Source organism: Anarhichas minor, unplaced genomic scaffold, assembly GCF_050575085.1.
Source record: "Anarhichas minor isolate MPS153535 unplaced genomic scaffold, ASM5057508v1 ptg000136l, whole genome shotgun sequence".
NCBI classification, from domain to species: Eukaryota; Metazoa; Chordata; class Actinopteri; order Perciformes; family Anarhichadidae; genus Anarhichas; species Anarhichas minor.
In genome coordinates this window covers 12072210-12095179 of record NW_027466582.1, presented here as the reverse complement: position 1 = coordinate 12095179, position 22970 = coordinate 12072210, and the positions used below count along the sequence as shown (strand labels likewise).

The 22970-nt window shown below is 43.2% G+C and overlaps 1 protein-coding gene across 1 annotated transcript; it reads left to right on the top strand.

The window, feature by feature from the left end:
- Positions 1 to 7812: 7812 nt before the first annotated feature.
- On the top strand, positions 7813 to 20001 carry thbs1b (thrombospondin 1b). The gene is made up of 23 exons (XM_076083579.1): positions 7813 to 8035; positions 8217 to 8301; positions 8504 to 9063; positions 9325 to 9400; positions 9739 to 9819; positions 9974 to 10083; positions 10611 to 10724; positions 11558 to 11654; positions 12505 to 12678; positions 12895 to 13071; positions 13164 to 13337; positions 13598 to 13725; positions 13846 to 13998; positions 14202 to 14420; positions 14566 to 14673; positions 15053 to 15212; positions 15348 to 15466; positions 16581 to 16815; positions 16920 to 17147; positions 17256 to 17527; positions 17636 to 17733; positions 17847 to 17986; positions 18092 to 20001. The coding sequence occupies exons 2-23, from the start codon at positions 8238 to 8240 to the stop codon at positions 18097 to 18099; spliced, it is 3495 nt and encodes a 1164-aa protein (XP_075939694.1). The 5' UTR covers positions 7813 to 8035; positions 8217 to 8237; the 3' UTR covers positions 18100 to 20001.
- Positions 20002 to 22970: the final 2969 nt, after the last annotated feature.

The following is a 22970-nucleotide window of genomic DNA, read 5'->3' as shown; positions in this document are numbered from 1 at the left end:
AATAATATGTTATAATACCAACATTTTAGAAAATGATTTAGGTAGCAACTAAGGTTGACCAATAACACTCGGTTAACATATAACATAACATAACTCGATTGAATACCCAGAGGATGGCCCATTACAATATATATTGTACTGTTATTGCAATATATCATCGCATATAACTTGAAAGACGTCGTAGTAGCAGCCACCGGTAGTCATTTGCTTTTCGTTTCAACATCTCATCAACATTTGCTCAATGTCAGAATGACACAGATTGTCCTGACCTGCATTAATAGCAGCATTATTCCTTTGTTTCAGTGCCTAAAATGACTTAAAATAATGTTTACTAAAAATGTCTTTGAGTCGTGTGAATCATTTCCCTTGTCATTCAGGACCAAACAAGCTAAACAACACATACACAAACATGTTTCACGTGTTTCACGTGCCATTTCCCACCAATGGACACCTGAACCAAACCATGATCTTCCTCTCATCTTAACCATATAGTCTTTGCCCCCTTATTTCAGCCAAACATGTCACATAAAAGTAATATAAGTCGTATTCATTTCTTTGTGGCTTTGGAAGAAAAGGATAAACTACATGTTTCGTCGTTTACTTTGGAGCATTTTTGAAGTTACTGCTGGGACACTGATGTCTTACAATGAGCGGCTCCTAAGTGAGCAGGTGGTCAGAGGATTCATTGAACCGTCAGTTGTTCACTCATGCGCTAAATAGTTGCTGAAAGATGTTTTCTCACTCAGAGGTTCTTAACCTGGTGGTCGCGGCCCTCGGGGGAGGTCACATACGGGTCAAAGGAAAGGTTGTTAAAAAGATGTGTTTTAAAAGTGATGACAATGAAGGAGGGAGAATAGTGTGGCAAAATGAATGGATTTCTCTGTAGCACAGGAAACAGGAAGATGATGGTTGAGAGGTCGTGATGAAGTCTTTGATTCAGAGCCATATCAGCTGTCACACAAGAGAAGAGGAATTGAAAAAGAGTTAAAAACAAATGTGAATAATTAAATGACATAACTCCACGGCCAAAATCATTGCAAAAATAGCTAGAACAGTGGGTCCCTGACCATGACGTGTACTTTAGATCCCAGTCATCGAGTTAGAACCAACAACTCCAGGCTGGGTTCACTACACACTGTGGAGCAGGGGCATATTGACTGCAATCCAACTGACATATCCTTCAGTAAAACTATTATACCTGATGTAAACAATCCGAGGATGTTGGGATGACTGGATAGTATACTCTGCCAGGGTGTGTAGTGCCCGTACCTGCAAGAGGTGTGCAAACAAGCCCTCACTTTGCATGTCAGTGCCAGCTCCTGATCCACGCCTATTCTCCGTAACTGACAGCAAATGAGACACTCATCTAATTGTGTGTTGCTTGATTTGGGCTGTGCAGGTCTGGACCAATCTTTTCCCTTTTGTCCATGCCGCCGTGGCTTTCTTTCAACGCTGCATTTATCTGTCTTTTTTTGTTTTTTAACTCTCTCTGGGAAAGAGCATTCATGAGCAAATTGTGCAGGAAAAACACAGTTGAAAGTTGTTGCTCAACAAAATCTTGTAACGATGCTGCTTCTGAACGCGACAGGCCTTTTCTACGGGGTCCATCGGAATCAGCTATGTGAAAACACCCCCTTGATGAACTCAAATTTGCTTTCACTGATGACGCAGGACAAGGAGGGCTATTGTAGAGCCTTTTGTTGTGTTGAGTGAGCCGAGAGGCAATCAGAGTGATTTCTGTCCAGCTCTTGGGCAGATTAACAGACAGGGCATATGGAACAAGGCTCCCAGGATATTTATGTACGCTAAAGAGGCATGTCAGGAATGTGGACATGGCAGATGACCTGCATATATCTCCAAATACGGCCGGCTGACAGTTGTTTATTGCTGCTTTGCTCGAGTCAGTTTGTGTTTGTTTACCGCGGGGAATGTGTGTGGAGCCGTAAAGGACTACCACTGTTTGAAATTCCACAAAAATTATGTCTATGGTAACAAAGAAATCGTGTTTTGAAATTGCAACACATGAGACGTGTGTGTGTGTGTGTGTGTGTGTGTGTGTGTGTGTGTGTGTGTGTGTGTGTGTGTGTGTGTGTGTGTGTGTGTGGATGGAGTGGGATGCATCATATGCTTACCTAAAAAGTTTGAGAATGTAATATATGAAAAAATATGTTCTAGTAAATAAAAACTGAAATCAAATTCTTTCTTGCCTATTATTTTGGAATTATCTCTTATGGTAATAAAGATGATACCCTACTGACTTAACACAAGAAAGGTGTGCTAACATGAAATATGTGGAGTTGTGAAAAAAAGAATTTGAATGTATTTAGACTAGATGTATCTAAATATGTGGCCTCAACTGTACAGTAAATACTTTGTTGGTTGACTTGACTCATTTGTAGCCACACTCAGCGGCATGGCTCTAAGGATGGTGACGTTGGTCTGTCTCTTGGTCGGTCCACCACTTTTCTTCCTGACTGAAATATCTCATCAGATATTTTATACAGATATGTATGATCCCAAGAAGATGAGTCCTAATGACTTTTGTGGTCCCCTGTCTTTTCCCTTAGCACCAACAGCGGGTTTTTAGTGGAGTATCTCACAAGCTATTAGACAGATTTCAATGAAATTTGGTGCAGATATTGGTGATATTAGCATGCTAACCGGCTATACTAAGATGGGGAACATTATGCCCGCTATACATCCAATGCTAGCTTTGTCACAGGGCGCCTGCTAACATGCTAGTGTTAGCATTTAGCTCAAAGCACCACTGTGTCTAAGTCCAGCATCATGGATCTGCGTAGCATAGTCTTGTTAAAAAAAACAGCATCTCCTTCTTGAAGATAGATTTGATACGGGAAATAATTAGGCAATGAGTGAAATCAATAAGGATTGCGGATTCACAACATTACTGCACTTCATTAAAAAAACATGTGTCCCTAATATTTAATGAATTCAGTATATATTGAAGCAAAATGACATGTTTAAAAGTTCCCACACTGCGGCCAGAGTAACCACACTGTTACAAGCATTTTGTTTTAGCAGTAAATAGCTGGTCAACAGCTGTGCCATTGGTAATGGTCAAGGCCTCTCTATCAGTTCGCCAAATTTGGGGAAAACATTTTCACTGAAAGCCCCATTCGAATTAAATAGATTCAGCAGTTACGCTCTCAGCAGCAATTACATCAGATGATTCAGAACACCCAAACGTCTTTTTGCTCCAACCCGCCGAGCTCAGGAATGCAAATTACATTGTCCATGGAAGCCCATGAAAAGAAGCTGGCACACCGTGACCTCCTAATAGGCTGAAGATGGAACTGGATCCAGTGTACATTCCTAGACACTATTAGATATTTAGAAATCACTGAGTGGCTAAGCCTGTAGCAACCAGTGTCTTTTCCCCACTAATGGTCCAGGCTCGGGCCCAGCAATGTCATGGGTGAACACTCCAATGAGTAGTTTATTAGGAACCAGTGGGAGCAGGGAGGGGGCACAATGAAAGAGACGCTCAGGTGGTCATCTGTGGGTCTGCATCGCCGGAAAATGGATTTTGAGCGCAAGAATGCATCAGATCTAATTGCATTGGTCCCACATGGTCCGAAAGTGCAGGAAATGGTCACGTCATTGTTCAGAATTATAAACCGAAACATACCAAAAAGTGACTTGCAACAGAAAGTTTTTTTGCATTAAGTAGCTAGTGCAAAGTTTTTCCTGCTGACAAGTGAATGTATATGGGCGTAATTTGGCCATTGAAGCTCTTTGTTTGTGTGCTTTGTGCTGGTTAATTTCCGTAAAGAAGCAGAGGGTTGGAGCTGTGTGTGTGTGTGTGTGTCTGTCTGGGTGTCTGGGTGTTGTGCATGGAGAAATAGCACCAGTAATCTCCCATGGGGGTGTGTGAACTCAGGAGTCTCACCCAGCTGAACAACACACACTTCAGCACCAGTGCACATCACGTCACGTCTCGGATCACTCCTCTGTCGGGCTCATTAATTGATATATGTTAAATGTCAGACATAGGAAAGAGTTTACCCTCACGATTACACAATGTTTGTCTTCCCACTACCAACCCAAAAACCATAGATACAATAATAGAAAATGCAAATAATAACATTTGAGGAACTGGAAACATGCTTGATATATAAGTTCTCCTGAAACAAAAAAAAGCCCCCTCTACCAAAATAATTTACTTTTAATCCTGCTCTGCCCCGACACAGGATATGACTGGGGAAAATTCCCCATGTCTTCTCAAGCTTAATTGCGAGTCGGGCGTGGGAATTACTTCAGGGGGCGAAGATCTCTACCGGCTGTAGTCTCAGATTGTAGTAGTGTGACAACACAAGCGCAATTGTGAGAGTTCAGGGAGAGAATTAGGACGTTGAAAAAATTCCGTACAAGAATATTATAGCCACAAAGGAGTGGGCCCTGTGGAAAAACAAGAACACAGTCAGCTTATTATCTCTCTTATAAACCAGTGAGTGTCGATCGTCGATCATTTCCTGCCATCTATCAAGAAGCTAACCGCAATACTGTCAATCATTCATTTGTGTTTTTCCTATGAAAGTATGACACAACTTCAAGTGTAAATCAAGCCCACCAGGTGACCGGGAATCTGACTTTAACATCAGCCAACAACATCTTTCTGTCGACGCTGACATTTCAACATCTTTATACCAAACGCTTGAATCATCAGCTTTCTGACGCCAATTACTCAGGAGCAGGCCTGGGTCAGGTCCAGTCATGATGGTCCTCCCCCGTCAGTGTTTCTCCTATTTGGTCCTCTTCTTGTTTCACTTCTACTTTGCTTGTTTCTCCTTTATTTTCATATTCTCCGTGTGTTCTTTTCCCTCCTCGTTTCCACTCCTGTCCTTGCTGCTTCTTTTCTTTCCTTGTTTTTCCTCTCCCTTCGTTTCCTCTCCTCATTACTCCTTTCCTTGTTTTACATGTCATGTCCTTGTTTCTCCTCTCTTTGTTTCTTTGTTCCCCCTCTCCTCATCATTTATCCACTTAATTTGTTACTCCTCTTGTTTATGTTTCCTCTCCTCATTTCCCTGCTTTTTTCCTTGTTCCTCCTCTCTTTTCCAGTTTGTCAATTATTTTCCTGGGTTCTCCTTTTCTTGTTTCTCATTTCCTCTCTTTGTTTCTCCTACTTTCCTTATGTATCCTCTCATCTCTTTGCTTCTCCTGTCCTCTCCTCACCTTGTTACTCCTCTTCGTTCCTCCTCTCCTCATTCCTCCTCCTTCCTTGTTTTTCATTTCCTCAGTTTCTCCACTCCTTATCTTGTTTTAAAATCTCTTCATCTTGATTCTCCCATCTTTTCCTCTCCTCATTACTCCTCTACGTTCCTTGTTTCTTCCTTCCTCGTATCTAATTTTCTTCCTTTCTTGTTCCTCCTCTCATCTTCTCTTCTCATTTCCCCAGTTTATCCTTCTCTTATTTCCTTGTCTCTCCACTCTTCCATTCCACTTCTCCTCTCCTCCTTTTGGTCATGTAGTAAAAACAGGAAAGAAAGGTAAAGAGAAGAAGATGCGTGGCATGCATGCTCACATACACCGGCAGGCTTTAGTGAATGCGTGTGGCAGACTGGCAGCATGTGCGTACAACTTTCTCCTTGATCCTTTTATTTAGATTTTCTCTGGCCAAAAACAGCAGCACATTCTTTTCCTGAGCATGTGCTTTCTTCTTCACAGGCTGAGCTTATATACTACATAACAACCCAACACCAACAAGAGTCTTGAAAGAGCTTAAACAAACTCCCAAATTGTGCATCACTCAAACACGACTCGGACCATTTGCTCTCTCAGGTTGACGCCTCCCAACCTGACAGAAAAACTATCGTTTCATATTTGTATGTTACACTACAGACAACTGTCCGGGCACCTGAGGCATTGACAGTGTATATTCCACAGGCTGAGATAAACAGTCTCCATCAAGGGACCCGATCGGAGACGAGACTCTCAGGCACCAAGGGAGTCAGCTCAGCTCTGACCTCAGGACCCCTCAGGGTAGAGCTTCCACCCACAGACATCTAAACCAGCTCGCAGGGATCCCATCCACCGGTATACATTTCTGTTCAACTCAACCTGTTGCATTATATGTAAAGTGATGTGTCTTATGCATCAAGACGGTGAGTTACACTGCTACGTAGACTAACTAATCCAACAGATTCGATTAAAATTCCACCACACCAAAGCATATCAGGGCCATATGCATCCTGATTGAAAAGTGGACAAGAGAATAAAGTGACAGAAATGAATGCAACTGCAAGAGAACCACAGCGTGACTGCTGTTGGCTTCATATTGTGTAAAAATTGACTAACATTTTCCCAATGCTTCGGGGGAAAGCACTAAAGAGAAATACTTTGGAAATAAATCCATGTCACCATCTAGTAAATGCTCCCTGTATACCATAAACAGTGATTTTCCAAGTCAGTATAAACAGCTTAGTCAGTGTTTGGTATACATGATCCTGCAACATAAATTTGAAGCGGCAGCACAAACTAAGTCAAATCTGACATCTAGGACTAAGGAAGAGTTGCCTTCACTAAAGTGTTGCAACACTAATAAATCACTGACTAGAAATCAGGACTGAAATATCTGTGGAAAAAACAGGAACACAAACCTTTACTTAAAAACCCTGAATGAGCAAGTGTGTGTCCTGATAATGTGAGGCTGGGGCTAAAGTGAGAATGACAAAGAAGGCGGCATCTTTAAGTCCCTACTTGAAAATAACTTTTTGCCTCATTATGTATTGAATTTGACATTTTCTGTTACATGTGTTTCCGATTTGTATTTATTCATTTATCAATGCTTTGCCACGTGCTTCAGTTTCACTTCATTATTTCCCCCTGGTCCTGTTGAATTTTTTTTGTCTTCTTCTAAAATGGCATAAATGGAGTGCTTTGCTCAATAACACATAATCAGCTTACTCCGGACGATTTCCTTCCACTTTCACAGTTGTCAAAGACTTACAACATGATGGTTTTGATTTTGTCCAAAAAAACTCAACAATAACAGTGAAAATGTGAATGTCAGTCAGTTCAGGTGTGCTGCAGCAGTAACTGCCTCAGGTCTCCTCTCCAGTGAACTCACGTCGGCTCCTAGCGGTTGGAGCTGGAACTGCAACAAGCTGAGGATAATACTAGAAAATCAATACTGAAACTCACTACTGTCAGACGTATTTGACATGAAAAACACTTTCTTTTAAACAGTCTGAACAATACGGAGTCATTCCATAGTTTATTTAAGAATACAACAAAATAGTAAACACACACACACACACACACACACACACATATATATCAGATAGAATGTTTCTTAGGAACATAAATTGCACCACATGAAATAATGAAAAACATTGAAATAACTAATATAAGTTGCAGATGTGCATTATGGGCCACAGTAGCTGCAACATTCTTATAATATTATCAAGCACTATGCATGACACCATAATGGCTCTATAATAATAATAGTACATTTTTTAAAGATATTTTCACTTTGCATGCCAGAGAGACACCTGTGGAATATCATAGGAATATAACAATAGTTTGCAGTGTGCTGATGGGAATCTCTGAGATGGAAATGCTTCTGAAGACTGATGGATGGACGCTGTCAGAGGAAACACTGGTCCATTAAAAGTCTGAGAGCAACACACTGAAGTTGGTCCCAAAACGTTTTTTCATCTCTCTCTCTCTCTCTCTCTCTCTCTCTCTGAGCTAAGAGGATAAGCTCGTCCCTTTTTCTCCCCTCACCGTGATTGGACGAGGCCACTTCTTAGGAATGGCATCAAACTATTTAAATAGCACTTTGTCCCCCTCGGCTTAACAGGGAGTTTTTTAGCAGCCGATACCAGCAAGGACAAGTTTGCAATCAAGAAGAAGAAAAAAAACACGCAAGATTTTATTATTTCCCTTCTTTTGTCGGTGGAACTTTCATATTTTTAAATAACTCGCCATAAATTCATTCCTGAGGATTATTGCTGGATTTTCTAAATAATTTGCAGGATTTTATCACTTCAGCTCTGCTGATTTCGTGAAGCAGGTGAGTGGCAAATATTCTAAGGAATGGGACTATTTCTGCAGCTGCACTGGCATTTATTATTGATTCGTGACCGACTCAATTCATTTATTTATTTTCAACCTGTTGCACACTGACTTTGTCTGACAGTCATTTTATGAATGGTCATTTTTTGAAGTTTTTTTTTTGTTGTTATTTGTCACAGGGAGCAGGTTGGTGCTTCACAATGAAGTTGACAGGAATATTTTTGCTATTGATGCTTTGGACCTGCGAGAGTGCGCGAGTCGCAGGTGAGTTTGGCAGAACTAAGTGATTCAACTTGAACTTTTCAGAATATGAATTATCTTTTCAGACAGGAAGCTATCATTTATTATTATGATAGTCTGGCGTGATTTAAAAAAAAAAAAGTTCGCAGTGTGTTTAAACTGAAAACAACAGACATCCAGGCCACTGCCAAACAAAGGCTGACTGCTTATTATTATTCACCCGCAGAGAGTCGAGACGACAATAGCGTGTTTGACTTGTTTGAGCACGTCCAAGTCCCGAAGAAGAACCACGGGGTCACCCTGGTGAAAGGAGACGACCCGTACAGCCCCGCCTACAAGATCCTCAACCCGGACCTGATCCCCCCGGTCTCCGAGAGCGCCTTTCGGGACCTGATCGATTCCATCCACGCCGAGAGGGGATTCCTCCTGCTGCTCAACTTCAAGCAGTCCAAACGGACCCGGGGCAGCCTCCTGACCGTGGAGAAGCGGGACGGCTCCGGACCCGTGTTCGAGATCGTCTCCAACGGGAAGGCGAACACCTTGGACATAGTTTTCTCCACCGAGAACAAGCAGCAGGTGGTTTCCATCGAAGATGTGGATCTGGCTACTGGCCACTGGAAGAATATCACGCTGTTCGTGCAGGAGGACCGGGCGCAGCTGTACGCGGGATGCGAGGAGGTGAACACCGCCGAGCTGGATGCGCCCATCCAGAGCATCCTGACGCTGGAGACCCCAGCCAGCGCGCAGCTCAGGATCGGCAAGGGAGCCGTGAGGGACAGGTTCATGGTGAGAGCACGCGCCCGTGTAGACGGGAGATTTAGTTTTAAATTAGGAAAAAAAAAAAATGTTCTCTTTCTTTTTTTTTCACGTCTCTTTTTTAATGTCGTCAGCGGAGAGTTTTTGCTCAAAACGCAATTTGGTAAAGCGTACAAATTATTATATGGCAGGGCTTGATTGTTTGAATTGTTTAAGACAGATGAAAAAGAAAAGCGGTTTTATTTCCTGATGTCCCGGATGATAGCCTAAACTGAACATCAATACTTGCAGGGGGTTCTGCAAAACGTGAGGTTTGTGTTTGGAGCATCACTGGAGGCCGTCCTCCGCAACAAAGGATGCCAAACCTGTAAGTAATCAGACATCCTGTGTTTTTACTCATCGCTCATCTGCTTCATGTACTGCCAAGTCCAAGTCCTTATCAAATAATTGAGTATGTACTTAAGTATGTGCTTGCTGATTTCTACATACAAACCCTAAATGGGAAGCTGTTTACCACTTATCACACAGGAATGCCACTTTACATATATCCTCAGGGTACTGTGGTCTCAAAGTCTGGGCTGTGCAGTATTGACTTTTTTATTGCGGTGTGGGATGTGTAACATTTAATATGCTCCCTCACCAATAAGTCAACCATAACAACGAATGTACAGATGCGGATTGATTTATTTACTTATCTTCTTTCAGCGACGACTGACTCCATGATCCTGGAGAGCCTCAATGGCTCCTCAGCCATCAGAACAGAATACACTGGACACAAGACTAAAGGTACTACTGACATGTGCACTGTTTTACTGGCTCATGTCTGTTGATTAGAGTCCAACCAGAGACTGACTATACTAGACTAGGAATGAGTTTTTTAATTTTTTTTATTTCATTGCCAATTAATGACCTTCCTCCCTGTGCTTTTGCCCTGGTGAAGACCTGCAGATGGTCTGTGGCTTCTCCTGTGAGGACCTGGTCAGCATGTTTAAGGAGCTGAAGGGCCTCGGTGTGGTGGTCAAGGAGCTGTCCAGTGAACTCCGCCAGATGGTAAGGAGGAAACCCACCAGACCGTCTGGGGGCAGAGTGCAAGAGACGGTCTGCCTGTCAGCTGCCTGTCTGCCTTTGATTGTGTTTGTTAGATGTGTCTTGTCTCTGTGTTACATTCACCTGTACAGTTGTCCAGCTAAATCATTTTAGACAAATACTTTATATTCTCCTACGGAGATGTGGTAACTCTATTGGTCAGATATTGCACTGTAAAATCCTATTTATTGTTAATCAAATGGGGTTAAGGATACTTGTAGTGCTTAGAAAACAAAGGAGCCTGTTGAGGCATTATGCATTTTCTGATGAATAGCTCTATACACTCTTCAGCGATGGCCTGCACAAACTTAAAAACGCTAAAACTTTTAATGACATCATTATGCTCCTCGTTTACCTGTTTTTATAAGCACATGAAACAACTCTAAGTTTAAAAATATCTTTATTATACAGACATATTTAAAGGGAAAAGTAGTTTTTAATCAATATACCATATCTGTGTTTTGTCTGTTTCTCCTACACCTCCCTCCCAGACGGATGAGAACAAGCTGATTAAGAACCGCATCGGCGTCTGCCTCCACAACGGCATTGTGCACAAGAACAGAGACGAGTGGACCGTCGATGACTGCACCGAGTGCACTTGTCAGGTGAGATCTCCAGCGTGTATATTGTCTCTTAAGTACTTAAACACGCGTGTGAGGGCGTGCACTCCATGCTCGGACTTGTTGGTACACGCAGGCACACGCACTCATGAAAAGACAACTCACATCGGAGCAGGCGCATATACACACAAACACACACATGGTCAGTAATTAGTAGTGTGAAGGCAGAAGGCCAGCAGCCTTTACTGTTGTAATGAGAGGTCTGTTGACAGAAGTTCAACTTGAGTATGGCCTTCAGGGACTTGACCAGACTTTAAGTGATGCATTGTAATTAGGAACAAGACCTTGGCTCTGATATTTCGAAAGAACCGTTGAGGTGCAAAACACTTGGCAAGGAGTCCTGCATTTCATCAATACGATTTATTTCCTAATTTCCTCTTCTAAACACGAGTTGTCCCGATTTCCCCTTTTCTTCCCAGTCAGTGATCAGATCCAGGAGGCAGCACATTAGCATGCATAGTTAGAGGCCACTGTTATCCCTGAGTAATTCACAGTGCACCCACACAGGTTGTGCTGGCAGGCTGGCTTTACTTGTTTAGGGCTCAGCGCCCAGTCCGGCTCTACAGAGAAACCGACTTCCATTATTAGGACTTTGGCCTCATTCCCACCGTCTCCTGACCCAGTGGGTAGGTGTTGTCTGCTGGGGTCTCCATACAACTAAGACAACCAACTCCTAATAAGTGACACAGTTCTGTAGCGGGGGTTTAACCCAGCACCTGGACAGAATTTGGAAGAAAATTGCAGCAACATTGGAGTGATATCGATTTATATATTTGAGGACGTGTTTAATCATATATTTGATCTCTGTGCTTGTGCAGAACTCTGCTACTGTGTGCCGCAAGATCTCCTGCCCCCTGATCCCCTGTGCTAATGCTACTGTTCCTGATGGGGAATGCTGCCCACGCTGTGGAACACGTAAGCATTTCTGTCCAATTCATTGTTAGAATCTGCATAGCTATAAGTACACTGCAATTCCGCTTATATAAACCTCCACTGTAAGCTCCTGTATAAATGGCACTTTAAAGCCAGAACGTGTATATATATATTTCAGCTAACACGGCCCTATTCACAGAGTGAGACGTTTCTATGTCATTTGCCATAGAAACCAAAAAGCCACAAATATTTCCCTCGATGTAAAGGTTTCTATTCAAGAGAAAACATGTTAACTTTAGTGATGATTTAACTGCAATAACATCCGAGTAAGTGAAAGGGTGCTTATGTGTTTGGAACATTGGCGCTTTGTGCTCCGAAATATCTTTGAAATGGCTGTAATTTGCCAAATTGGTTAAAGCGGGATGGAAAATGGTTGGCTGTTTAGTGAAGCCATCTTCTACATGAGGAGAAGTGACATGTTCTTTATACCTATGCAGGCTTGGCTGCACTGCTTCCCTAAAACCTAAATAAACAGGGGGAGCTGCATTCATCCAGACCTCAGCCACTTGTTGAAGTCATTACACACCCTGGGCCGTGTTTGCGAAATCTGTTTCCTCTTTAGGAAAACATAAGCCAATGGGGCATCCCTATGCTGAGGACAGTGGCCCTTTCTGTTTCTCTAGCTTCTCTCGGTATGTTAGTCTCTACCCTCCTTCTCAACAGACGGCCTTCTATCTGTCCAAGTCCCAGCTAAATCTACACTATTAGCCCTCCGCTTTAAGAGCTTTCCCTCCTCATTTAGGCTTGGGGGTGTTTGTGAGGGGGGGTGCTCTTGTATTGTCTGCCTCTTCCCCTCTCTCTCTCATACTCTCTCCCTCACCCTCCTGCTCAGCGAGCGACTATGCAGAAGACGGCTGGTCGCCGTGGTCTGAATGGACCCATTGTTCCGTGTCGTGTGGGCGGGGCATCCAGCAGCGCGGGCGCTCTTGCGACCGTATCAATAACAACTGCGAGGGCACCTCTGTGCAGACCCGCGACTGCTACCTCCAGGAGTGCGACAAGCGATGTGAGTCAACACAACATACACTCACCCATCAACCAATACGCAAACGAGTACGCAGACCATGTCGAGCACAGCCATTCTAATCTACAGTATATGTAGTTATCTGTGAGATAACCTAGAGTCATCATCTGTGTGTCATAATATATGATAGACTGTCACTGTGGTCCATCGCTTTGCTTCCTGATAACTGACCTCTGACCTTTCACTTGCTGCCTTCAGTCAAGCAGGACGGCAGCTGGAGCTATTGGTCACCCTGGTCATCCTGCTCCGTCACCTGTGGTGCTGGTGTCATAACCCGTATCCGCCTCTGCAACTCCCCCACCCCTCAGCTTGGAGGCAAGGACTGTGAGGGAGAGGGCCGGCAAACCAAGAAGTGTCAGAAATCTCCGTGCCCCAGTGAGTCTCACCATCTGATATTCTTGCTTGCATTTGTGTGTTGTACACCGCAAGTATAGAAGTCAATCCTATTTTCCTCTCGCCTCCCTTAGTCAATGGCAACTGGGGACCCTGGTCACCATGGGATACCTGCACTCTTTCCTGTGGAACTGGTGTCCAAACTCGTAAACGCTTGTGCAACGACCCCGCAGCGAAATACGGTGGCAAAGAGTGTGTCGGTAATGCCAAAGACACCCAGATATGCAACAAGAAAGCCTGTCCAATTGGTGAGGCATTTTAATCAATAACAGAGCTTCTGACATTTTTTTTTACTGTGCTGTAATTGATTATATTACTGTTGTTTTTTGGGGGGGAACTTTTAGTTTTAATTATCTAGTGATGTTTTTTTATATACCGAGATCCTCCTTCACAATGAGATCATTACTGGAAAGGGATTTACGTGATTAAAACAAAAATGTTACATCAGCACGACACCTTTGATGTTGCAGATGATATCTTGATAATGGGCCAACATTGCTGTTTTCAGATGGGTGTCTGTCTAACCCTTGCTTTGCTGGAGCCAAGTGCATCAGTTTCCCTGATGGTTCCTGGAAGTGTGGAAAGTGTCCAGCTGGCTACACTGGCAATGGTATCAAGTGTAAAGATGTAGATGAGGTAAAAAATTCCTTAGACTTTGTACTATGAATTTGTCAGGTACAAACATAGTTTAATGCCTTTTTCAACATCTACCAAGTCTTAATTATTTCAACAGTTGTTCTTTTTATCTTAAAACAGTGCAAGGAGGTCCCAGATGCTTGCTTTGTGTTCAATGGTGTGCACCGCTGTGAGAACACCGATCCTGGCTACAACTGTCTGCCCTGCCCTCCTCGTTACTCTGGACCCCAAGCGTTCGGCAGAGGTGTGGAGCAGGCTGCCGCTAAGAAACAGGCAAGTGGTGTCTTGTCTTTGTGTCAAGCAGCCAATTAGGGAACGGCAAAATGCAAAGGCTCTGGCCAAAAGAAATAGGACGTATAATATTATAATAACATGTTGACAATAGGACTAACTGCTACAACTACACTTGTGTCTCCAGGGAAGTGCCAGTCTAATCACTGATCATTCAAGCTGTGCATCCCTCATTCCCTCTCCAGGTTTGCACGGCTCGTAATCCCTGCCTCGATGGAAGCCATGACTGCAACAAAAACGCCCGCTGTAACTACCTCGGACACTTTGCCGATCCCATGTACCGCTGCGAGTGCAGGCCAGGCTATGCTGGCAACGGCCATATCTGTGGAGAAGACACCGATCTGGATGGATGGCCCAATGCTAACTTGGTTTGTGTGGAGAACGCCACCTACCACTGCAAAAAGGTAATTAGTGGTAAAGCAGCGAGGCAGTATTTTGTTCCGTAAAGCCAAGGCACTTCAGAAATGACTGTCTTAGCAGAGTAAAAGTCATATTACGTGTATGTTTGTTCTCATCTTTGACTGTCTGACTGTGTTGTTTGTTATTCAGGACAACTGTCCCAACCTCCCCAACTCTGGACAGGAAGATCACGATAAGGACGGCATTGGAGATGCTTGTGACAATGATGATGACAATGATAGCATTCCTGATGATAGGGTACGTAAAAGTCTCCACATATGGCCATAGCAGTAGCATGTGTGTGTGTGTCCTGCGATTTTTGCATTCATCATGCTGTCTAATAACAAGGCCGGTGGAGAGGGAGAAGGGGAGGGGAGGCAGGAAAACAAATATTTAGCCAAAACTTAGCCAAAACCTAAAATTCCAACAGAGAGGTAAAGGAGCTGCACTGTGTGTTTGCTAATTCCAACATTAGATTTGGGACAGAGCCTAAAAACATAGAACCTTTTGATTCTGGATCCCTCCCTCCTTGTAAAAATATATCCACTCAGGCTCAGATGGCAAATGACCAGCTTTGCACCTGAAAAGCTATCCTAAACTCTTTGTCTTGCCCTTTGTCTTTGTCTTTGTGAAACAGGACAACTGTCCATTCGTGTACAACCCCAGGCAGTATGACTACGACCGCGATGACGTGGGTGACCGCTGTGATAACTGCCCCTACAATAGTAACCCAGACCAAACAGACACAGACAACAATGGAGAGGGAGACGCCTGCGCTGTGGACATTGATGGAGATGGTGAGGACTGGAAAGTTTAATAGACCTCTGGAAATCCCCATCTTTATATCTGTGCTGAAGTGAGGTCATACTTTTAGTAATATTCTGTACTCATGTAGTGGCTTTGCATATCATCATTTTCCATTAATTCCACAGGCATACTGAATGAAAAGGACAACTGCCCCTATGTGTACAATGTCGACCAAAGAGACACAGATCTGGACGGAGTGGGAGACATGTGCGATAACTGCCCGCTGGAACATAATCCTGATCAGGTGTGTGGACACACACACACACACACACACACACACACACACACACACACCGCCCTTCCCCATTTCCTTCCACCTCACCCACCAACAATAATCCACATTCATCTCCCTGCCTTTCTCTATAGCTCAGCATATATCTGTCTTTCAATTGAGACAGAGCCTCAGTGATTAGCCCTGTGTAGCTGTCTAAGCTTTATCACGCCATGTAAAGGTGGAGTAAATCCTGTATGCAGCTCAAGGGCACATCAGTTCAATAAGGCGTGGTGGGGGTCTAGGGGTCTTTTCAATGGCCCATTGACGTTAGCTGGCTAATGTGAGAGAAGAGGCCCTAGGCTGCATATTACAGAGGAATGGGCTGGCCCTGGGCTGTGTGCATGCTCTGTCTGCGCACCATGGGCATGCTCAGTCCACCTGTGCTATGCTACACTGAGAAATAGGAATGCGTTTAACAACGGGACTCAAGAAATGTAAAAAAGAAAAGGACAGGGGAAGGAGGGGCTAGTCTAAAGCTACACTGATGTGATCTATAAAGATTATATTGAGATTGTCAGTGAATTGCGCAATGCAATTAAAGGCCAAAAAAGACAAGTCCAGGCAGGGACACAGCAATGTAACACGCTGCGCCAAAGATTACAAAAACTGCAACAAAACAAATTCCCTCTTCAAAAGTTGTGGCAGCAGAATTAGGATTCTACACGGTGAGCCAGATCCCACCCTTCATCTCCTTCCTCTTGTACCTATTCTTTCTTAATGCAGCAGGGTGTGTCCAGCACCGCCAAGTAGGGCTAGCATGACTTCTCCCTTCACTACAGAAGCTGGAGGTGCAACAGAGTCTTGAAGAGAGATGTTTGATTTTCAATAGCTAAAACCTGCTGACAGATCTGAGACAAATTGAGCTTGGCAGCTTTCCAAGTTGCAGAGTGATTCCAGCCTCAGGAAAAGTCCTTAATGAAAGCAGGAGAGGAGAGATGACAGAACAAAGGTAGCAGGAAACACTGCAGTGAATGAAAATAAACAAAGTGGAATGTAATCGCCTGTGTTAGCATTGCTAAGACTTCATTGTCCCCTTAATCCATACAAGTCATGAGTCTGACATCAAAGCATTGTACCATTGCAGGTGGATTCAGATGATGACCGCGTGGGAGACAAGTGTGACAGCAACCAGGACATCGATGAAGACGGACACCAGAACAACCTGGACAACTGTCCGTACATCCCTAATGCCAACCAGGCTGACCATGACAAGGATGGCAAGGGAGACGCCTGTGACCACGATGACGACAACGACGGCATCCCCGACGACAAGGACAACTGCAGACTGGTCTTCAACCCTGACCAGCTGGACGCTGATGGTGAGCACAATGGGCCATGTTTCAGCCCTAAAGGACGGTATCGAGAGATATTTGAAAAACCTTAGTTACCAATTAATAATGAAAATGCGATGCATATTTTTCAGGTGATGGCCGTGGAGATGCTTGCAAAGACGACTTTGACCAAGACAACGTTCCTGACATCTACGACGTGTGCCCAGAGAACTTCGACATTAGTGAGACGGACTTCCGCCAGTTCCAGATGGTTCCTCTTGACCCTAAAGGCACCTCGCAGATTGATCCTAACTGGGTCGTCCGCCATCAGGGCAAAGAGCTGGTGCAGACTGTCAACTGCGACCCTGGCATCGCTGTTGGTAAGTAAAAAGAATATGTTGTGATATTTTGTGTGCACAATTTCACCTAAAGAGCATACATTCATTGGGCTCTGAAAATCTGGCCTCTAACATGCATTTTTCATTCAGGTTACCACGAGTTCAATTCAGTGGACTTCAGTGGGACTTTCTTCATCAACACAGAGAGGGATGATGATTACGCCGGCTTTGTGTTCGGCTACCAGTCCAGTTCCCGGTTCTACGTGGTGATGTGGAAGCAGATTACGCAGACATACTGGTCGAACAAACCCACCAAGGCCCAGGGCTACTCAGGCTTGTCTATTAAAATGGTTAACTCCACCACTGGCCCAGGAGAGCACCTCAGGAACGCCCTCTGGCACACAGGAAATACTCCAGGACAGGTAAGACATTTGGTGGACTTTTGGAGGTTATACACCTCAATGAATCATTTTAATATAGGGACATTTGAAAAGATGAACCCATGGCTGTTCATTTCCCCGATGCTTTAGGTCCGCACTCTCTGGCATGACCCTAAGAACGTTGGATGGAAAGACTTCACCGCCTACAGATGGCATCTGATCCACAGACCGAGAACAGGACTCATTAGGTGGGCAGAGGATATTAGTTAGTCCACATATAAGTTTACTCTTCACGTGGGTTTGACATCGTCATCCCAAGCTTTGGACCTCACCAACTTTCATTTTTCCTTCATTCCTGCAGAGTTGTGATGTACGAGGGCAAGAAGATCATGGCAGATTCTGGTAACATCTATGACAAGACATATGCCGGCGGCAGGCTAGGTCTTTTTGTCTTCTCACAAGAGATGGTATACTTCTCAGACCTCAAGTATGAATGCAGAGGTAAGGATTTATGTCGAATTTACTTCCCCGGAAAACATTTGATGATCTTTTCGTAAAATTGAGGCCATGTCCAACATTTTTTATTGTCTCTCCTTCTTTTAACAGATGTTTAAATGCACGGCGCAGGAAGCTCTGAGGAATGCACCTTTTTTGTACAAAGTATGAACTTACGTATTCTGATGCAAAGTCCAGGGACCGATTTATCTCCGCAACTCTTTTTCCTGCGACGCGCACACTCGAACGAGGCGAAGGGCATGTGGTCCGCCTCAGGGTCACTTGAAGCTGGTTTGGGCAGAGCACCAACCGGTTGATTGCCAGTTGAGGATCAGAGAGCCCCTTCTCCTCCACCCTTAGCATCTATGAGAGCAGGGAGAGCTGGGGCAAAATAAAACAAGCCGTCTAGCTTTGCCAGTAGGACACAAACACCTTTTTATTCCAGCTCTACCTGCTTTCTCGCTCTCTGGAAGACCTCATTCATCTCTGTGCGGGAACGGCTCCCCATAGACAACTATGCACTTCCAAGCCTTTACATCTCTCTCTCTCTCTCTCTCGCTTTTTCTGTCTCACCTCTTCAGCCTGTGTGCTTATCTACCTTACCTTCAGGTAAAACTGATGATATATTCCCTTTGCTTTACCAGATCTGCCAGGATGTAGATTCTGAATGACACAACTTTTGAGGACACAGGATGAAGACAGCAATAACATTTTTTTAGGGCTCTTGGTTATTGAGGACTTAAGGAAACTGTTGGGAGTAGAGCTGGTTAGAAATATGGGCAACATTATGTTATGGATGTGTGTGGTCATGCATGTACTGTATGTGGAAGACTGGAACATAAAAAGTGTTTTTACCCATCGACCTAAGAATCTCTGTAGATAAGAGAGACAAAATAAAATTTGGGTCAGCTATCTTTTTAAAGTATCATAGGCTTTGTTGATGCTGATGTCTTGTTAACTAAACAACTCTCAGGGTGAGTGGTAAGTGACGAGCTTCCCATATCAAACCAGTAAGAAAAAGAAATATGATTATGTTTTACAGAAAATTGCTAAAGCCAGTGTTCCCTTCAAAATACTCCCCATCTTACATCAAAACCTTGGTCATCGAAGAGATGTTCCTCCCTCAGTTTCTGAGGATTTCCATTTGAAATTATGTAAATACACGTAATTTATTGACTCTTGCCTACAATGTAGGCAGCAAAAGAAATTTGAATGCTTTAAAAAAGTGAAGAAGAAAAAAATTCATCCAATATCACAGTGAAAACTGATCCAAAATCAGGTACATCCAGGTGGAAGTGTCTATCAAAGTAAATCAGGCATTATTCAGACAGGGCTAATGAGCATGAAGTGTATGTGACTTGTGTGCGTTTTCTTCAGAGAGAGATGAAAAACAAAGGAAATCTTTGATGTACAAATATTACCTCATAGCTGTTGTATAATTTGATTAAAAAAAACACACAACCAAGTACTTTTTTCATATTCCTTTAAAAAGATGGACATCTTAGTGCCACTGTAGCATGAGCTGTAAATACTACGACATTTCATTCCTAAAGACACAACAAGCTTCCAATCCCATGATCTGCCCCAGTAAAAAGAACCGTCAAAATGGGAGATTTCTTTTTTTTATAAATCATTTTGCTCTATCGTGTATGTCCAGTGCTGTTTTTAGCAGATAAATTATTGTCTTCGCTGTTTGTGAGAGGTTGATTTGTGTGTGTGTGTGTGCGTGCGTGTTTGTAGATAAATGCTATTTAAATAATTTATCAGGATCTGTTGCCTTACCAAAGGCCACACGTCCATCTGTATAAACGGTTTGCACACTGACGTGAGGATGTTCTGTTCTTTATTGTTTTTACCTTCTTTGTTACTGTGTATCAATGTTACCATTATTTTTGTACAATTAGTTTTGCTTGTCTGTAAACATTTCCTTAGTTGTACAAAGCAAAAAAAATGCAGTTTTTATTCATAGCGATTATTTTGTTGCATACTTCAAGACAATAAATAGTTGTTAAAATTCTCAAGCATCTCTCACTTTTGTTTGTCTAATTGAAGCTATCTAATTGAGGCCATTGTTGATTGTCAAGAATGTGTGGAGATGATGTGGAGATATAAACATGATTTACATTAAACACTCAGACCAGATTCACCACCAGCCAGAGCTCATCATGACGACAACCGGCTTTGATTAGGTCTACTGTAGCCCCGCTGCTCAACACTTGAACATGTTCAAAGTCAAAATGATCAGCCAGTCCCCCCCCCCCCCCCCCCCCCCCCCAAGGCAACAAACAGTGTTGTACTTTCAGGCCTCTCTCCCTTCAGAGAGGCACACATCGCCTCTCTGTGATGAAGGCCACATAAGGAATGTGACACAGACAGTCTGCTCCTCAGCTTGATCTGCCTGACCTCTCTGTGATCTGCACTGACCTCTGCAGAAGCTTATACAACACAGAGAGCAAATATTAGACCGGCACAAACCTTGACGTTGGCCGACTGGCTTCGGGACACGGAGGCTAAAAAGAAAATCAATTTCCTGTGAATGCCGATCTGTAACATTTTGTGTGTCTTTTCTATTTAGGTGATACCTTATCGTGATCACCTGGTAGAGGTCTTCATATGCCCAAAAGTTAAGAAAACACAATCCAAAATTGATATGTGGAAAACCTACCTAAATTCGACATGCATACATTATAAGCATACTGCAATGCTTAGCACAAGTTATATATCACACGAATCCAGGGCAATACAACCACACTTGCCAACCTTCTCAATTTTCCCGTAAGACTTGCATCGTTTTTTTAACTTTTCGATAACATATTTCTGACACTGCACAGTGTGTTCAAGCCCTATTGTTTCCACCACATCAACAATTCAGCTGCAACACTGGTCAAACAGTGTGTCCTGCACAGCGGTGATTTCTAACATAGACTCTCTGTTGATGTTTGAGTGTCTGTGACTTTTGTTCTCTGTGGTTAGCCAACTCTGCTTGTGCATAAAACACAAACACATTTTTTCTAAAAGAGAAAAGGAAAGTCAAAGTCCATTTTAAACTTGTTCTTGATAAGTTGCAGCCCAGCTTGAGTCATTATGGATTATTACAATGTGGCAAGACTCGACATCTTCATACCAGCTGCAGTTCTCACACGTCTCTGCCAGCTGTCTACAAACACCCACATGTTTACTCTCAGACCCCTTTTAGGCTGCATGTCAGGATGTGTTGACTCATGGAGAATCCCCACTTGGTACACACAGGCAGTTTTATTGCATGAAATGTGTTCTCTGTTAATGTCAGATTTTATATAAATTTTGCTATATCTTGCTTGTATTTTGGGCAATAAAATAGTGACTATGAAATGACAAATCGACTAAAGAGATCTTAGTCGACAAAGACCAAAACTACCAAATAATCAACTTACCGACTAAGAGGGGTCAGCCCTACGTTAATTGATATATTGTAGGGCTGCAAGTAGCGATTGTTATTGTTATTAGCCAATTCATTTCTTTATTGAGCCTTCCGATTGTCAATATTAGTGACATTTCAGAAAGTGGTGTAACACCTATTCAAATTTCCCCATAGCCTTAGGTGAAATACTCAGATAATGGTACAACTCACAATCCAAAAATATTTCGTTTTTCCAACCATAAACCGAAAAAACACACTGCAGTTGTCTTAGAGACAGTGATGGACAATTGTTCTGGTATTACTCATGTAGCTTTATCCTGATTAGATTTAGCCTTGAGGCTTTAAGACATCTTGATGGTGAATATTTGTGGGAATCACAGTGTGTCTTGTTGCCCACTTTTTTCCCAGCAAGACCAGGTCTTCAAACTGGCAGCCTTCAAGTCGCAAGAAGTCGCTACCATGATTACTCGCCACACACACTCCTCGAATAATGACAGGCCAAGGCTGAAAACCACCCACTCAATTACCTCCAGCACCTCTAATGTGTCTGCAAAAAGCACCTTCTGCAGTTAAAGGATATAGACATTAGCCTTGAAGTGTAGTGACTAATGCAAAGTGCTGATGGCGGGAACAAAGGCCATCCACCCCGGAGTTACAACGGCTTTATTTAACTCCTGTAATCCACCCAGGGAAGCGGAGAGACTGTGCTCCATTTGCACAACCCGCTGCCACAATTGGCCTCAAACCTCAAACTTCAAACCTCAAACGCTTGATTTCATCCGGCCGCCCTCCTCCTCTGGTCTGTCTTCAACAGCTTTGTGCTCCATGCTGCTGTGTGCTGAGGTGTTGAGGTGTTATGTTAAGATGGAGGACCCCCCACTGAATAATGCGGCATTTACCCTCCATGCACGTCTGTAAGCACAGCAGCTGTAGGACACCACCTGTACATACAGTATTTGAAACTGAAATAAGAATAGAATAACATTTTCTTGAACAATATAGCCGTAGTGAAAATAAATCTGGAATGTGGTTTAGTCAGGGCATTTTCTTTGTATAATAGTATTAGTTGGGTGTGTAGGGAGGGCTCAAAAATAAAACCTCAATGAGACCTACACTTTCTACAAAAAAAACAGCTGCAGGCTCCGGAATTGTTAAAGTCATCACTGACCCCAGCTGTTATGTAAAATTTTGAATCATCAGTGCTTCCAGGTTGTGAACACACTGAGCTTTGCTTTTACTAGAGATATCTGCATATCGGAGGCTCTAAAGGGCTAAAGCTTCCATATATAGAGTGGTTTCTATGCAGCTGGGAGTTTAGTTCAGTGGTTTCCATCCTACAGTTTGGGACACTCTTACGAGTCACAAGATAAATCTGAGGGGTCATGAGATAATCGATGGGAAAAGACTCAACTTTCTTTGAGAGGCGACAAGGCGAAAAGGTTGGGAAACTCTAGTTTAATCTTAACTCGAGAAGTAAAAAGTACCCAATATACAATAATGGCATTAGTGAAAAAAAGTTATTTTGATTATGTCAGGCTCAGTGACATAACGGTAATAAATCACGTTAACGCTTTCCCTACTGTAAGCCCT

Bases quoted from the DNA above. Each gene is read 5' to 3' on its own strand.
- thbs1b (XM_076083579.1), top strand. From the start codon at position 8,238: ATGAAGTTGACAGGAATATTTTTGCTATTGATGCTTTGGACCTGCGAG. The intron at 17,148-17,255 runs GTAAGTAAAAAG...TTTTTCATTCAG, and splicing joins CGACCCTGGCATCGCTGTTG to GTTACCACGAGTTCAATTCA. The intron at 17,734-17,846 runs GTGGGCAGAGGA...TCATTCCTGCAG, and splicing joins CCGAGAACAGGACTCATTAG to AGTTGTGATGTACGAGGGCA.